This window comes from Pipra filicauda, unplaced genomic scaffold (genome assembly GCF_003945595.2).
Source record: "Pipra filicauda isolate LSUMZ 115617 unplaced genomic scaffold, ASM394559v2 scaffold54_size4384275_pilon, whole genome shotgun sequence".
NCBI lineage: Eukaryota > Metazoa > Chordata > Aves > Passeriformes > Pipridae > Pipra > Pipra filicauda.
Window position 1 is genome coordinate 3,595,449 of NW_024104698.1, and position 13,761 is coordinate 3,609,209.

General features: G+C 38.6%; 1 protein-coding gene across 3 annotated transcripts in view; it reads left to right on the plus strand.

The window, feature by feature from the left end:
* The window catches only part of RCAN2 (regulator of calcineurin 2), an 87,784-nt gene that overhangs the window by 33,825 nt on the left and 40,198 nt on the right, over nucleotides 1-13,761 (plus strand). Inside the window, exon 1 of one of the 3 annotated variants that reach the window (XM_027721658.2) lies at nucleotides 10,086-10,456. The exons of the other annotated variants lie outside the window; for them this stretch is intronic. Coding sequence (XP_027577459.1) covers nucleotides 10,370-10,456 — 87 coding nt within the window. The 5' untranslated portion in view covers nucleotides 10,086-10,369. Of the gene's footprint in view, nucleotides 1-10,085; nucleotides 10,457-13,761 lie in introns of those variants that run through there. 3 annotated transcript variants of the gene reach the window in all.

The following is a 13,761-nucleotide window of genomic DNA, read 5'->3' on the forward strand; positions in this document are numbered from 1 at the left end:
CAGGTGGTACACCCAAGGTGCCTCTTGCTTTGTGTTGTAATATTTGAGCCTAAATTTATCTCTGTGACCTGAGGAAATTGTAATGTAATTGGTGATATCTTGAGTGAACCGAAGTAGGATTTTGCTTGTCCATCTTTTGTTAAAGGATGATAATGAAGTTTTGACTGTAAAAAGTCATGACTAAAATGTATAGATACCATTTTAGAAATTCATATTAAATTACAAATTAATACTTGTATCTCTCTATCTTTTCATCAGTGAGGAAAACCACCCTTCTACAGTAAACCCTACTTGCTCTTTATGTTGCAAAGGAAAAGATTTCTTTACAGAGGAAAGTGTTGAAACAAATAATGACCTGCATAGTAATACAATCTCAAGTTCCTATTTTATGGTAAACATTGGTATGGAGCGCCTTACATCAAAGGGTACAGGGCGGAGAGGAGTGGGAGGTTTTTAGTAAGACAGTTTTTTCCCCTTAACTGGGATACTCTGCTTTCTATGAAAAGTGAGGCTGTTGGATTCACTCTTAATGGTTTAAATTTTTTGAGTGCTTCAGTGCTGGCATTCTCCATTTGTAGCTTATTTGTATTGTTCTAATTTAAGTGACTAAAGAGACAATTAAGTGGTCTATAGCTGTGTGATAAACTTTAATTAAAGCTATATTCATAACCATTCTATGAATTGGTTCATATAATTAGGATAGAATATTACCTTGAAATCATGGTAACGGATGACAAAAATAATTAGAAAATTAAAGTTAAGTCATCAATAAATATTCTCAGATAATTTTATGAGCTTACTTGTGAAGAAATATAAACATAACTAAATATGCATTACTTGATGATGAGGTAAAGTAAGCTGTGATAAGGCTGTGAGCAAAATTCAGAATGGCATTAACTGGGGCACAAGTGGTCAAGATCAGAAATGTAGAATTCAGTAGTAGGTAGAATCATATTGCCCTATCAGATAATTTTAATTGCAGTTTTTGTTAAAGACACTTTCATTTGGATGTTTAAATCTAGCTTGGAGAAAATTGCAGAAGGTCTGAACTATGGGAACAACTCCACATGAGTTTAACAGGCCTCTGTATGTCTGGACAAGCAGAAATCAAAGGCAGTTGTTGTGAGATTTAAGTTATGACTTCGTGGAATTTTTGTTAGCATTTACCGAGGTCTAGTGGCCAGAATATCAAGTGCAAACAAGACTTCCCATGGATCTGGCTGACTTAGTTCAGAAATACTGCCTTTTTTTTTTTTCCTCTATCAAAGACTATCAAAATTAGAATGAGTTGCAATTTTTGTATGGAAATGTTATTCTACTGGAAGAGGCCTTGGTTTGGGGAATAGCACGCATTTGGGTTCATTGTTCACAGCTCCATGTTTCAGAAGTTGATTGTTTAAATATAGATCAGTTGCTTTGAAATAAGATCAATTTTCTGTCACTCACTTGTATTTTAATGTATCTGCTATTTAATTACTGTCAATTTAATATTGACAATGCATTTACTAGAGAGTGAACCAACATATGGAATGACTAAATGGTTTAGAACTGTATTAAATACTCACCTTCTGAGACCACACTACGGATACTTAAGGCATGAGATGCCTGTATGGGAACTAACTCTGCTTTAAGTTTTTTCTTCTTTTGTTTTTGTTAATGTCTCTTTAGAGCTGTATCACTTCATAAAAAATATGGAAATATTAAGTAAACTGAGAATGCAAAATATAGGAATGGACTTAGTTCTGGTCCTTTCCTAGTATGGATCGATGGAAGACTATTTCTTAAGTTCTAGGTGGGAAAATAAATCTGGGTTTTAGGGAGAGCAAAAGGAGAAACTGAATCTGATCTCTTGTATCTTCACAAGGTACAAGCTCTTAAATGGCTCATCATGGTCTTCTGTTTATGAAATCATGAAATCAGTCTCTAGGGAGGAAATAGGATAAATCCACTTTATAAATACATTACAAGTTCACTAGTATCTTATAATTAATCAGATTTCTTTTGTTTTTTTTCTGATCATGCTCTAGGGGAAACAAAAAACTTCCTTAGCAGATTTTTCATATTACTTTAGAGCCCCTGGAGAAGCTTTATATCTGAGTTCTGGTTACATATTATCTAATTTCCAGCTGTCTTTTGAATGTAAATAAAAAAATGGAAGCCAGAGTCATCTGTCTGTAATGAAGACAAGAATTAATATTTGTATATGGCAAATTTTAAGTATCAACACTTAGGTTTTTTTGTCTGCAGTTGGATCAGGGAATTAACAGGAGAAAAGACTGTCTGGTTTAAAGTGTTGCAGCAAAATAAATAGCCATCCTATAACATCAGGATAAAACAGCAATTATGAAAGAAATCTATTATTCATTGCTTCATTATTTGCTGTCTGACTGCATGCTGTTTGACGGTGGACTTTTTTCCTTTTTTTTTTTTTTTCCCCTTTGAACTGGACTGCTTTTGCTGGCTTGGCAGTAAACACTGTTTTCTCTCAGCACAGCCATTAAATCTCTCACCTGCGTGTCCTGTGCAGAGCTGCAGTTGAGAGATAAGGTTGGTCTCTCTCAGCAGTGAGCATTGGTATTCCAGGCTCTCCTTTCAAGGGCATTTTGCTCTGATGAGGTGTCTGAAATGACAAGGAAAACATACAGGCATGTTAAATACCTTTGCTAGTCTGAGACAAGTAAGGGTAAATGGAAATGATTTAAAAATACATTTTGAAACTGTTAACAGAGTTCGTGGGTAACTGCAAATCACAGTTTTAGACAGGAGTATTACAGACCTATTCCAGCTGGCATCATCCATTAAATTACAACTAGTAATGGAGGGTACTTGTCCTGCCCAGCTTATACTTAAAATCCAAATAAAACACAAAGGCTCTGAGCCCTTCTGAATGTGTGTTCCTGCATGCTCTTCATCTGAGGTCACAAAGGTAGTTAGTGAAGGATTGAATCCATTACTTCAGTGTCTTGTTCCTGTGCCAGCCTCTGAGCACCTCTGTCTTCCCACTGGGAACTGAGAAGGTGCCTGAGATTTTGGAGTTTCCTGCAGAGCTCAGAGCACTGGCCTGGCATCCTGTGTGTGTGTGTCCCTTACAGAATCCATGTATGACCTGGGTTTGATTCTGTTTTCAAGTTCTGCAAGAGGAAACATATGTAAGCGCTTCACCTCTTTTTAGTCTTTGGTCATTATCACTTTTACAAAATCAAAGACAGCATAAAAATCTATTGATTAGAAATTTGCCTGGGAAAATCTGTTTTACACGTGCTTATTAACATTGTCATGTGTTTACTAGCAGGTATCACCAATCCTGTCTAGCTGTTGAAGAAATTGAGGCACAATGGTAACTTAATATGTAGGATTCAGTTTGGGATCAATTAAATGAAATTAAATTTAAATGCCAGTTCATACATATATCCATATGCACTACATGCTTCTGTTGTAGTTGCTGGAAACCTTGCTGGCATTTGGAGGTTAGAGAGCAATTCAGCACTTCCTAAACTGCACAGCAAGTGCCTGGTCAGCAAAATGCCTCTTTGAGAGTCCATAGAATGTACTGAACAAGGAGTGTATTGAACAGTTGCCCAAATACTGAATGCTAATTTAAAAATCTTGAAGAACCTCCTGGAGCCCTCTGGCTGGTGGTTCAGAAGGGAAGGGTCTTCCAGAAGTCCTTGATCACGTTTGTCAAGCCCGTGCATGTGGCTTGGTTACCCAATAGCATCATTGCACTAACGATCCATGCTGGAGCAATGGAATTCATTCCCAGTTCTGTTGCTTATACTGGCAGTGTATGTACCGGGATGTTTAGTTCTCTTGATTTAAAACTGAAACCTGTGCAATTTATCAATGATACTGTGATAGGCTGCAAATAAATTTAGCTTATGCTGCAGAGTTATGATCCTCCTCTCTTATCAGGGATTCGTGTGGGTGTTGTGTATTCTGTAGGTGGCCATCAGTCCACCAAATGAATGAAGGGCATCCTGACTTCTGAACTGCAGCAGTTCATTTTACAAGAGAGAGGGCTTTGTAGTCTGGAACCATAACAGTTCTTTTTTTGTGTGTGGATCTGGCACAGATTTGTAACCATTTTGAGTAGACAGAAGACACACCTATGGATTTCCACCCCCCACACCTCCCCACATATACTTGGAAGCAAAGGACTATGAATGATAACTGAGCAATTCTGACTCACAGTTGAAACTTGTATGTAGCTAAATGAGACAGCAAAGTGATGTGGGCTAAATGACACAGTTGTTTATGCAGTCACTGAAGTATTCTCACTGCATATGTGGGTCCTTGAGTTGCTTGATATTCTCTTTATTGAGGAAGGAGAAATCCTTCATAATGTTAATGATTTGTTTTGTTTTCTTAGACGCTCAGATTCTGAGATCTGGAAGTGTGACTAACAGAAATTGTTGCCCACAGAAAAGCAAAGTATCACTTACAGAAAAGTTACTTTTCCAAAAATCAAGGCCAGACAAGGCATTTTCCAAGCTCTAAAGTCTCTGCATGCATGAGGAACTTATTGATTCTAGGATTATTCTAAATTTAATTAAACTTCTGCTTTCTTTTCTAGTCTGGACAAAATTCTGTGTCTTTAAAAGTTTTCAAACCATAGGACTGATTATTTGTTATGAGAAGGGGTTAATTAAAGCCCTTTTTTTTCCCACAATTGATGCCAATTTGGGATTTGTAGAAACTTTAGTTTAGGGATCAAACTCATCTTGGAAAAATCAGTGGTTTTGTAGCTGTTGGCTAGTTCATCATTCATTATTTACTGCAAATGCCAGTTAAATTTGCTGTCTAAAAGATATATTCCCAAACAGTTTGATGGCCATTCTGTTTGGGAATTGAGAGTGGGAATATTATTTCCAGGTAGCATATAGCATCAGGTAATGTATTTTAAGTGCCAACTTTTCAACCTTTAATATGTGCAGAGTGTAAGTTGCACCACAGATAGAGATGAGCAAAACTCCTGTCCTCAGATCCCAGTTCTTGGCCCAGATGTGTTCCTCTGGCTGGATTTATCTGGTACTTCCATCTTTTTGGGGGTAATCTACTGTAGCAAGAGCCAGTGCTCACTGTCAAAAGAAAAAAAATGCTTGTTCATTTTCCTTCTATGGCTGAGCTGAACCTTACCCAGTCTTCAGCATTCCATTTTCTTTTAAGTCTTTGTGAAACACCTCTTTGAAGGAGCTAGCTTTGCTCCTGAAGAATGTGTCTGGTTGGCCTTTCTTATCTTCTGCTGCAGACAGAGAAACTGGAAGAACTGTCATTTTTTTCTGGGCTTTTTTCCCCTGGGCTTTTTTTCAGGTCTGTCTCTTATGTCACTAAATTTTTATACAGTTTTAAAGTGTTTATAATTCCATTAAAATTATTTTTAATTGTAAATTATATTTGTAAATTTTGTATATTATTTGTAAATTTGTACATTGTATTTGTAAAAATAAGTTCTTAGCAACAGGTAGGAGCATGGTTTAAATACTGTTGACTTGTGTAGCAGGCTGAATGAGATCAATAAAGATGCACATCATTAAAAACATTTGAATCAGCCATGATGTGAATCTATTTGCAGTGTTCCATTCAGGCCTTGCAGGGTCACTGATGTGGGATTACTTTTTATTTTTCTGGATTTGTACATTCACTTAATGTGGTTTGCACCTGCAAGAAGAGCTGCTACAGAAATAACCCCTCTAGTACTAGTAATAATGAGCACAAGCTTCATGCAGTGAGCAAAAAAAATCATGCTTGCTTCTTAATTTAGCTGCTGTTTTGGTTCGCAACGTGGCTGATGTTACTATGAGGTCCAGAGCCAGTGAAGTTTCCCTAAGGCTAAATCAGTAGTAGTTTGTTTGCAAAATGAAGGTTGGGATTTTGCAAAAGTTGTTTTGATGACTTGACAGTTGAGCTTGAAAAGTCTTAAGTCCGTGGTTCTACTTAAATGTATTGAGCTGAGACACAGCCATAAGTACAGCAGAAAAACAACTCCAGGTTGTAGACTAGGACTGTGTTATCTCAGGCTCTGTACAAATCCAGAACACAAGATTGTCCCCGTCTGGAATAACATGGCTTGTTTTCCCTCTGACTGGGGAAGTTTTCTGTCTTTTTAAAGGCTGATCCAAGTATAAGATATGATCATCAAGTGTTAATCATCAGTCTGGTGATGCTATGGGGTTACTTTGGGGCTTGTGAAGGAACAATACCAACTGGAATATTACTCTTGAGTTCTAGAACCTGTTGATGCCTATACCTGTAACTGTGAAAACTTGGTATTTCTGTGCTTAGCCTAGTTATACAAGTGGGTCTCAACTGCTCCTAAATTCACCCCCCAAAATAATCACACATAGTGAGCAGTGCCCATTTAATTCTGTGCACAATTGTTACTATGCACAAAACCTGAAATTAATTGTGAAACTTCTGAGTGACTGTTCAAAACTCTCTACTTTCCATTCTCAGAATTAGTGATTGTGGTCTTAAACCCACTGTAAAATTGCTAGGGGATGGCAGTGGCATTGTATACTTTTGGGTGCACTCACATTTGCATTCTGGTTCAAGTTATTTTCTTTGGAAAGGTGTTCCACCTCTGGTGCTTTGGCTCACGTCACAGAGCACTCTGCATGTTGTTCCTTCAGATGAACCCACACCAAAGGCTGCCTCCAGGGCTGCTTCTACTGTGCTGCTGCTGGCTTCCAGTCTACAGGGCTTACTAGAGGCAGCCTGAAAGAATCCCTCTTGAAACAGGTAGAGTGTTGATGTCACGTCCTCAGCACCAACTGTTTTACTTGGGAAAAAAAATCTGTTTGTGCTGGTCAGTATTTATTATTTATATATATTGCCTAGCCTTTAGCTGTCAGCTGAAGCTTTTTGGTGTATACATGATCTACAAACCCTTGGCTTAGCACCTGCCAACAAGGCTTTCCTTGGACTCATGTTAGTGCAAAAGCTGTGATTAGTAGAAGTTTGTGATCTGGAGAACCTACTCCATGAGTATCAGTAATATGCTGAAGTGTATGTGTATCTATATCAATTTCTGTTTATTAAATCTGATACTTTTAAATATGCAGGAAATATGGCTTCATTTTTTCTTGGGAGTTTAGTGAACTGAATTTGGCCAGACCCATCTAGAACCAGAGTTATGATTTTTTTTTTAAAGAAATTGAGATGCTTTTTTTAAAATTTGTTTGAAAAACAAGTCTCCTGACCTGTAGAAATAAGTCAATATTAATTAATTTTTAATTGTCCAATTTTTTTTATTAACATTAGATGAGGCTATAAGCAGTTGTAGAATGCCCTGAAAAAAATTTCAATAGAAGTATGTCTTGATTTCAAATGAGAAGTGAGCAGTAACAAATAGAATATGACATATATTGAAAGATGTAAGTTGAAGTACTCAAAAGCTTTGTAGAGTTCTTCTGTTAGGTAATCTTTGTTTTTGAGAAGCAAAAACAACTAGGTTATCTTTGTAAAGAACTCACTAAAATACCCTAGTGAGCTAGAGTGGTTTTTAAGGGGAAGAATTAGGTTATGCTTTGGAATAGGCAAGAAGAAGCAAAAAATGACAGTAATTGTGATCTCAGTAAGGTTTCCTTACTCATATGGATTGGAAAAATTGTGATGATTCTCTTTTGAAAGGAGATGAATAGTAGAAGTACAGGAATAATCATGAAGTGGAACAGGTCAGTTTGCACATCAGGTACCATTTTTTGTAAGAAAATTAAGGCTATTGAAATTTATAGGTGACCGTTTTAAAAGTGAAAAAAAGGGAAGAAATTGTTATGGAACTATCCAGTGTAGCTCTATATTGTCAGATCTTTTTTCCATCAATGTGGAACCACTCTCAGGCTGGATATCGCTTTCACTGTCGATGCCTTTACAGACCTTAGTGACCAGCATTGTCTAACTCCTGATCTTTTCCTTTTTAAAATGTTTGTTACGTTTTTGTCCTGTTGGTCCATTACTGCTAAAACTTTCAGTAGGCTCAGATGCATATGACTCATCTTTGCTTTCAGTGTTTCCTCCCAGCTCTTTGATAACTACTTACTACATTCTCAGTTTTCTGGTGCCGTGATTTTTCCATTGCTGTCTGCATAGACCTTCACTCAGGCATCTTTATGGCTTTTTCCTCTGTTATCACATATGTATTATATTTGAATATATGAATAAAAGTTCCTCTAAACATGCATAAAAATATTAACTTCAGATTCTTTCTAAAAGGTGGTTTCCTATGGTTTATGAGAAATCTTGACAGTGATTAAGTAACCAGTGTACAAAGCAATTGATAATAATACACCATATGGATTCGTTTACTGCCTTGTGCTACCATTTCTGTTGGTTAGTGTAGTCTGGGTTTGTAAAATCTTTAGTGCTGGGATATGTTTCTGACCTGGGTTTGGATCTTTGTGATTACTGATGAGGAGATTACTATAAATGTAAGTTAAAAAGTGGGAAAATGATTTAATAGAACTTAGAAAACAATGTTCTGATAAGACATCTTGGCTTTTCTGTATCAGTATCTAACCTCACCACCTGCTGGCAGGGATAAAGAGTGTGTAACTGGTCAGAGGGTGGCCTGTCATCAGCTAATCTGGAATTCCCAGCACTTAACAAATTTACAGTGCTGGCAGAAGAGTAAAGCAAGAAGCGGGGTTGGCTGGAGGCTTATCTGGAGCCACGTCTGCTTTTAGATCTCTGAATGCACAGTTTTGGTGCAAAAAACTTCATGTATTTTCCCTGTGTGTCTTCATTTTGAATTTCATCAAGGGTATGTCAGTTTGCAACCTGAACTGACTGTGGCTCAGTGTATGTGACTGAGGGAGTTTTAGACAACCTGATATAAGTGTCAGTAGCAAACTATGTGCAGCATCACAGAACGGGGTACAAGCTGCAACACCAGAATCAAAGAGTGGTTTGGTTGGAAGGGACCTTAAAGACCATCTTGTTCCAAACCCCCGCCATGGGCAGGACTAGAATAGGTTGCTCCAAGCCTCACCCAGCCTGGCCTCGAACACTTCCAGGGATGGGGGTGTTGCCAGCTTTTCTTGGCAACCTGTGCCAGTGTCTCACCACCCTCACTGTAAAGAATTTCTTCCTAACATCAAATATAGATGTTATAAGTATATCTGTCAATGAAGTGGAGTTAAACAGAGCAGTCTCTTAGACTGAGCTATCAGCTGTTCCTAGGTTCATATCAATAGTTACATGTTTTAATTCTGCCTGTTAATCTGATTTATCCATAAATGTCAATTCTAGGCCTACAAAAATTATGGGTAATTATGGATCACAAGAGTGAAACGGTAGAGGAGAAATAATGGTGCCAGTCTGGGATAAAGATCACTTTAGAGGTCCCAAATTTGTAGATATTTTATTTCTATAATTAAAAAAATAAACTTGCAAAGAATAAACACCTGAGTCAGCAGGTGTGAAGCCTCTTCAATTTACTCATATCTGTTTCTTTCAGTTGAACACTGTTGTATTTGTGAAGGGTTAACCCCAAGGATGGATGGTATAGAGGCTGCCTAGTGCGGAGCCCTAATTTCAAGGAAATTTTCATGTTCTGTTCTTTGAAGGGGTATTGACTTCCAAATCACACACCGACATGCCTCTGATCTTCCTGGGGATGAGTCATAGTGCAACGTGTATGTCGAAGCGCTGGGATCGAATTTGCAGTGTGTTGATCACTCCTGATGATAGGACTAGATGTTCTCTAATCCCATGTGTGGGGTTATGGAGCGTGCCTTATTAAAAAAGAATACTTAAAGCTATTAAAACCAGAATGCTGAGGGTTTTGTTGATTTGTTTGTTTTTTTTTTCATTAGTGCCCTGCTGTAGATTTAAAGTACAATAAAGTAACGAATGCTACCTTGAGCTTGGTGGCTTTAAATGCTGGGTTAATTTACACTCAGAGCGGAGCTTTCAGTGTCAGGCGATCTTTTTTTTTTGCCAACATAAGCACTCAGCTGAAACAACAGCTATGACTCAGTTGACAGTGAACACTGCTTGAATTGATTTAGTCCGAGTTCAGATTTAGCACATAATCATGTTCAATTTGATCCACCGTGCTGCCTAGAGATAAAAGGGTTGAAAAAATAGATTTAGCTTATGTCAGTCTTTGTGGTGATGTCATTGCCATGAGAGATGGAATAGCGCTGTTACTATGCTGTGCCTGCTCAGTTGGTGGGTGTACGGGGGAAAGGCAAGGAGCAACTCAGTTTAGTGCAAAGAGCTCGTGCCGGAAGCTTGCAGTCATTGAGGCAGAATTTTGGACTGTTCAATTGCAGTACTGAACTGAAGATTTTTTATTTATTTATTTATTTTTTTCCTTCCAACCGTTTGTTACTCTGAGCTTGCCTAACTCTGTGTTCAAAGGCGGGGGATGCCAGCCCGTAGCATGGACTGTGATGTTTCCACTCTGGTTGCCTGTGGGGTTGATGTGGAGATTTTTGCCAACCAAGAGGTTAAGGTATGAGCCTTCAGTTCTTTTGTTACAGATGCTTCTTAGAAAAGCCTTTGGGAGCAATAGGCACTTGAATGTAGCCATTCAGAATAAGGAGGCAGATGAGATTCTGCTGCAGTAGTAAAAGACTTGCAGTTAAAAAAAAATCTGTTAATTAGGAGAGAGAAATATGGGAGAGGAATTGTGCCTGCTTTTTACTGTGTTTTGATAAGCTGAAAGAATAGGCTGGTGTTTACTCTTTAATGATATAAGAAATGGGTTATATAACTGACATCTGTGCATATGCATGTTTCATATTCATAAAAAATCTTTCATTGTTAATTTTGTCAAGTTATTTTTAGTCCAGTGTCACTTTTTAGATCAGTCTTGCCATAAATGTTATTTATCAATGCTGATAACCTTCAGCTGATAACCTTTTTACGCAGTTCAACAGTAGCTATTTCTTTCCTTCAGATTCAAATCGTGAGTGCAGGTATAAATTTTTGCAAAGGGTTAAAAGTTTGTAGCAAGTGTTTTGGTGCATCTGCAGTGTAACAGAACACAAAAAGTTGTGCATCTTGCATATCATATGATTACTTGATAAACAGTGCTTAAATCTAAGGTTGGGCTCATAATCTCTTAATTAGACAACTGCTGTAGAAAAGTCATTGTGTGTAATTGCTTACTTTTGAAATCAATTATCTTTTTCATTTATTCTCATATTACTGCAAGAAAATCACTGCAAATTAAGTTTGAAAGAGGAATTTTAAGTATGCTTTTCACAGATCATCTGAAAGAGCTCACAGGCGTAATACAGTGTTATTCAGCAGTTTATTTAAAGGACAAAGGTACAGAGAAAATTAGTTTCTAATCTGATTGTTCTTAGTATTGAAAGAATGGAACAGGGTAAAAAGGATTTACAAATTGGAGGTCAAACTTTGAATCTCTGTTCTGTTTGATTCTGAATCAAACATTGAAGCCAGTGGAAATATCTGGAAATAAAACTACTTTGATTTGCAAGAGGTTATGATGATTTTTACTTCCCTGTTAGTTTGTTACCAGGTGAGATCATGTATAGTTTGTACAAATGCTTTTGCGTTGGCAGCAAGAGATTCTTCTTAATTTAAGAAGCTTTTCCCTAGCAGTTTCATACTGGATTTAGAGATGAAATAGTGAGTAATTCAGAGGAATGATTCAGATGAGCAGTTTTGCCTGCACTGGGACATGATTCCTGTATTATTTTGAAGTAGTAAAATGTTCATCTGCTTATTCCTTTTTTCTTCTTTTTTTTTTTTTTTTTAACTTAAGAACATATTTTTTAACATATAGGATTTACACTTGCATTGGTACGAACTCATATCTGGATCAACTGTCTTTTATTATATGGTGCACGTTCAGTGTAAGACTATGCAAAGAAATTAAAGTTGTAGTGAGCTTCTTGTATCTTATTCATATTTCAGTAGCAATGAAAAAGCAAAATTTTGGCTTCCATAAATCAGCAGAAAGCATTCCATTGACTTAGGCAAGACTTTGATTAGCCTTATTTAAGCTACAGCATCTGGAAAGTGTGGGCCAGAAACATGAGATAAAAGAGAACAAAAGGGTTACAGAAACATTGCAGTTGCAGGAATTGCAGTCCTTTTCATGTTACTTGGACTTCCTGTACCTTGCTTGCTCTGGTTAAAACTGCTGGGTTTTGTGTTTGTTTTTTTTTTTTCCTTATGTCTGAATTAAAATGTTGATTGCAAAGACTTTGGGTATATTTACAGTGGGGACTGCACTGCAGACTGCACTGCAGCTCGGAAATGCTAAGTCTACTTCGAAGTTGCCTGGCTTAGATGCTGCCAGCAGTGTGTCCTGAGTGACCCAGAGCTCACTGCAGGCTCATTTTCACCCAGTTGTCACCAAACTGCTGCCTAAGCCTGGCCAGCTCTGTGCTCATCCCCTGGCTCTCCACACAGCAGCCAGCAGTGTGGGCATCCTCTCTGTGGAAGTTTCAGTGCTACTGATACTTTAAAGGTGGAGAGACCTACTGCTCTCGGATCACTCCCAGGAGACCTGCAGGGAAAAAAGAGGATTTTTTTTGTGTGTCTGCAAGAGGGGTTCACTTCAAGGTCGGGTTTTTTGTTGTGACAGTATGGTCCAGTCAGCATAAAAATGTTTCTGTGACTTTGATAGGATGGGGAACATCAAGCTTTAGGGTTAAAATGGGAAGAGGCTGTTTCTGAGAAGCGATGGGGATGGAAGTTGAAGTTAAAAGAGCAAAAGAAAGCACAGAAATCCTGCCTTCTCCCCTGCCCTGTTCTCCCATGAGTATCCACCCCTCTGTCCAGCCCTTGTGCAGGTCAGCAGGAAGGCACAAATAGCATTGACAGCTGAAGTCTAGGCTATTGTCCCTTCCATTTTCTTCTCCAATAAAGCTTTTCATGTAGGGGGAAGTTTTTCAGTAGGGAACCTTCTGACTGTGTGAAGGGAACGTTCCTTCAGTGGTGGAACAGATATTAAAGATTTTACGATACATGTGGTGCTTGGGGAGATTTGCTCAAATGAACTCTTAGTCCTGTAGAAGTAGTTCTCTGATATCAGCAAGGACTGTGTTTAGGGTTTAGGATATGCTTACAGCATATCTCACTTTAATTCTGTTTAGGTTCAGAACTGACATGAGGCTTGGGAGAAGGATACTGTCAGCAGTGAGACATTGTTCTCCCATGAGGCTTGGAAGAAGGATGCTGACTGCAGGGAGCCACGATTCTCCTGTGAAGCTTGGGAGAAGGATGTGGCTGCAGGGAGCCATCTCTTTGCCACTTGTGGTGTGTGGTTTGGCTGCTCCTGGGAGATGGAAGGGGGTGCCAGGCCTGCAGTGGCAGAGCTCAGTGTGTTCAGGCTCTGGAGCAGCAGCTCTTGCTGCAGGTGGCAATGGGGACTCCTTGAAGTTGCCAGTTCTCAAGAGCACTGACCCTTCAGTGCTGGGCAGTTCTTACACAAAGCTGACACTTGGTACAGGGCTTGGAGCTCTCCAGCTTATTGCTGCTTTTCCACCTATGGAGGCGACCTTGTTGTAGGCACTGTGCTCTTAGCATCTGGCAGTCAGGCTTGGAAACACTCTTTTTTCCATTTGGCCTCTGGAACAGGGGAGCAATTGCTTAGTACTGAAGGCAAAGCTTTTTAGTTGCAGCATTTGGAGAGTCTCATCCTTTCAACAAACAAAGGTTTGTATGGCTGCCCTGGAAATGGGAGCTGGCTCACAGCACTGGCACTGTTGGTTTGTCATCCATGAACCCGTCCAACCAGCCTCTCAGTTTTGATCAGCTGCTGCTTTGAATTGTCTTTTC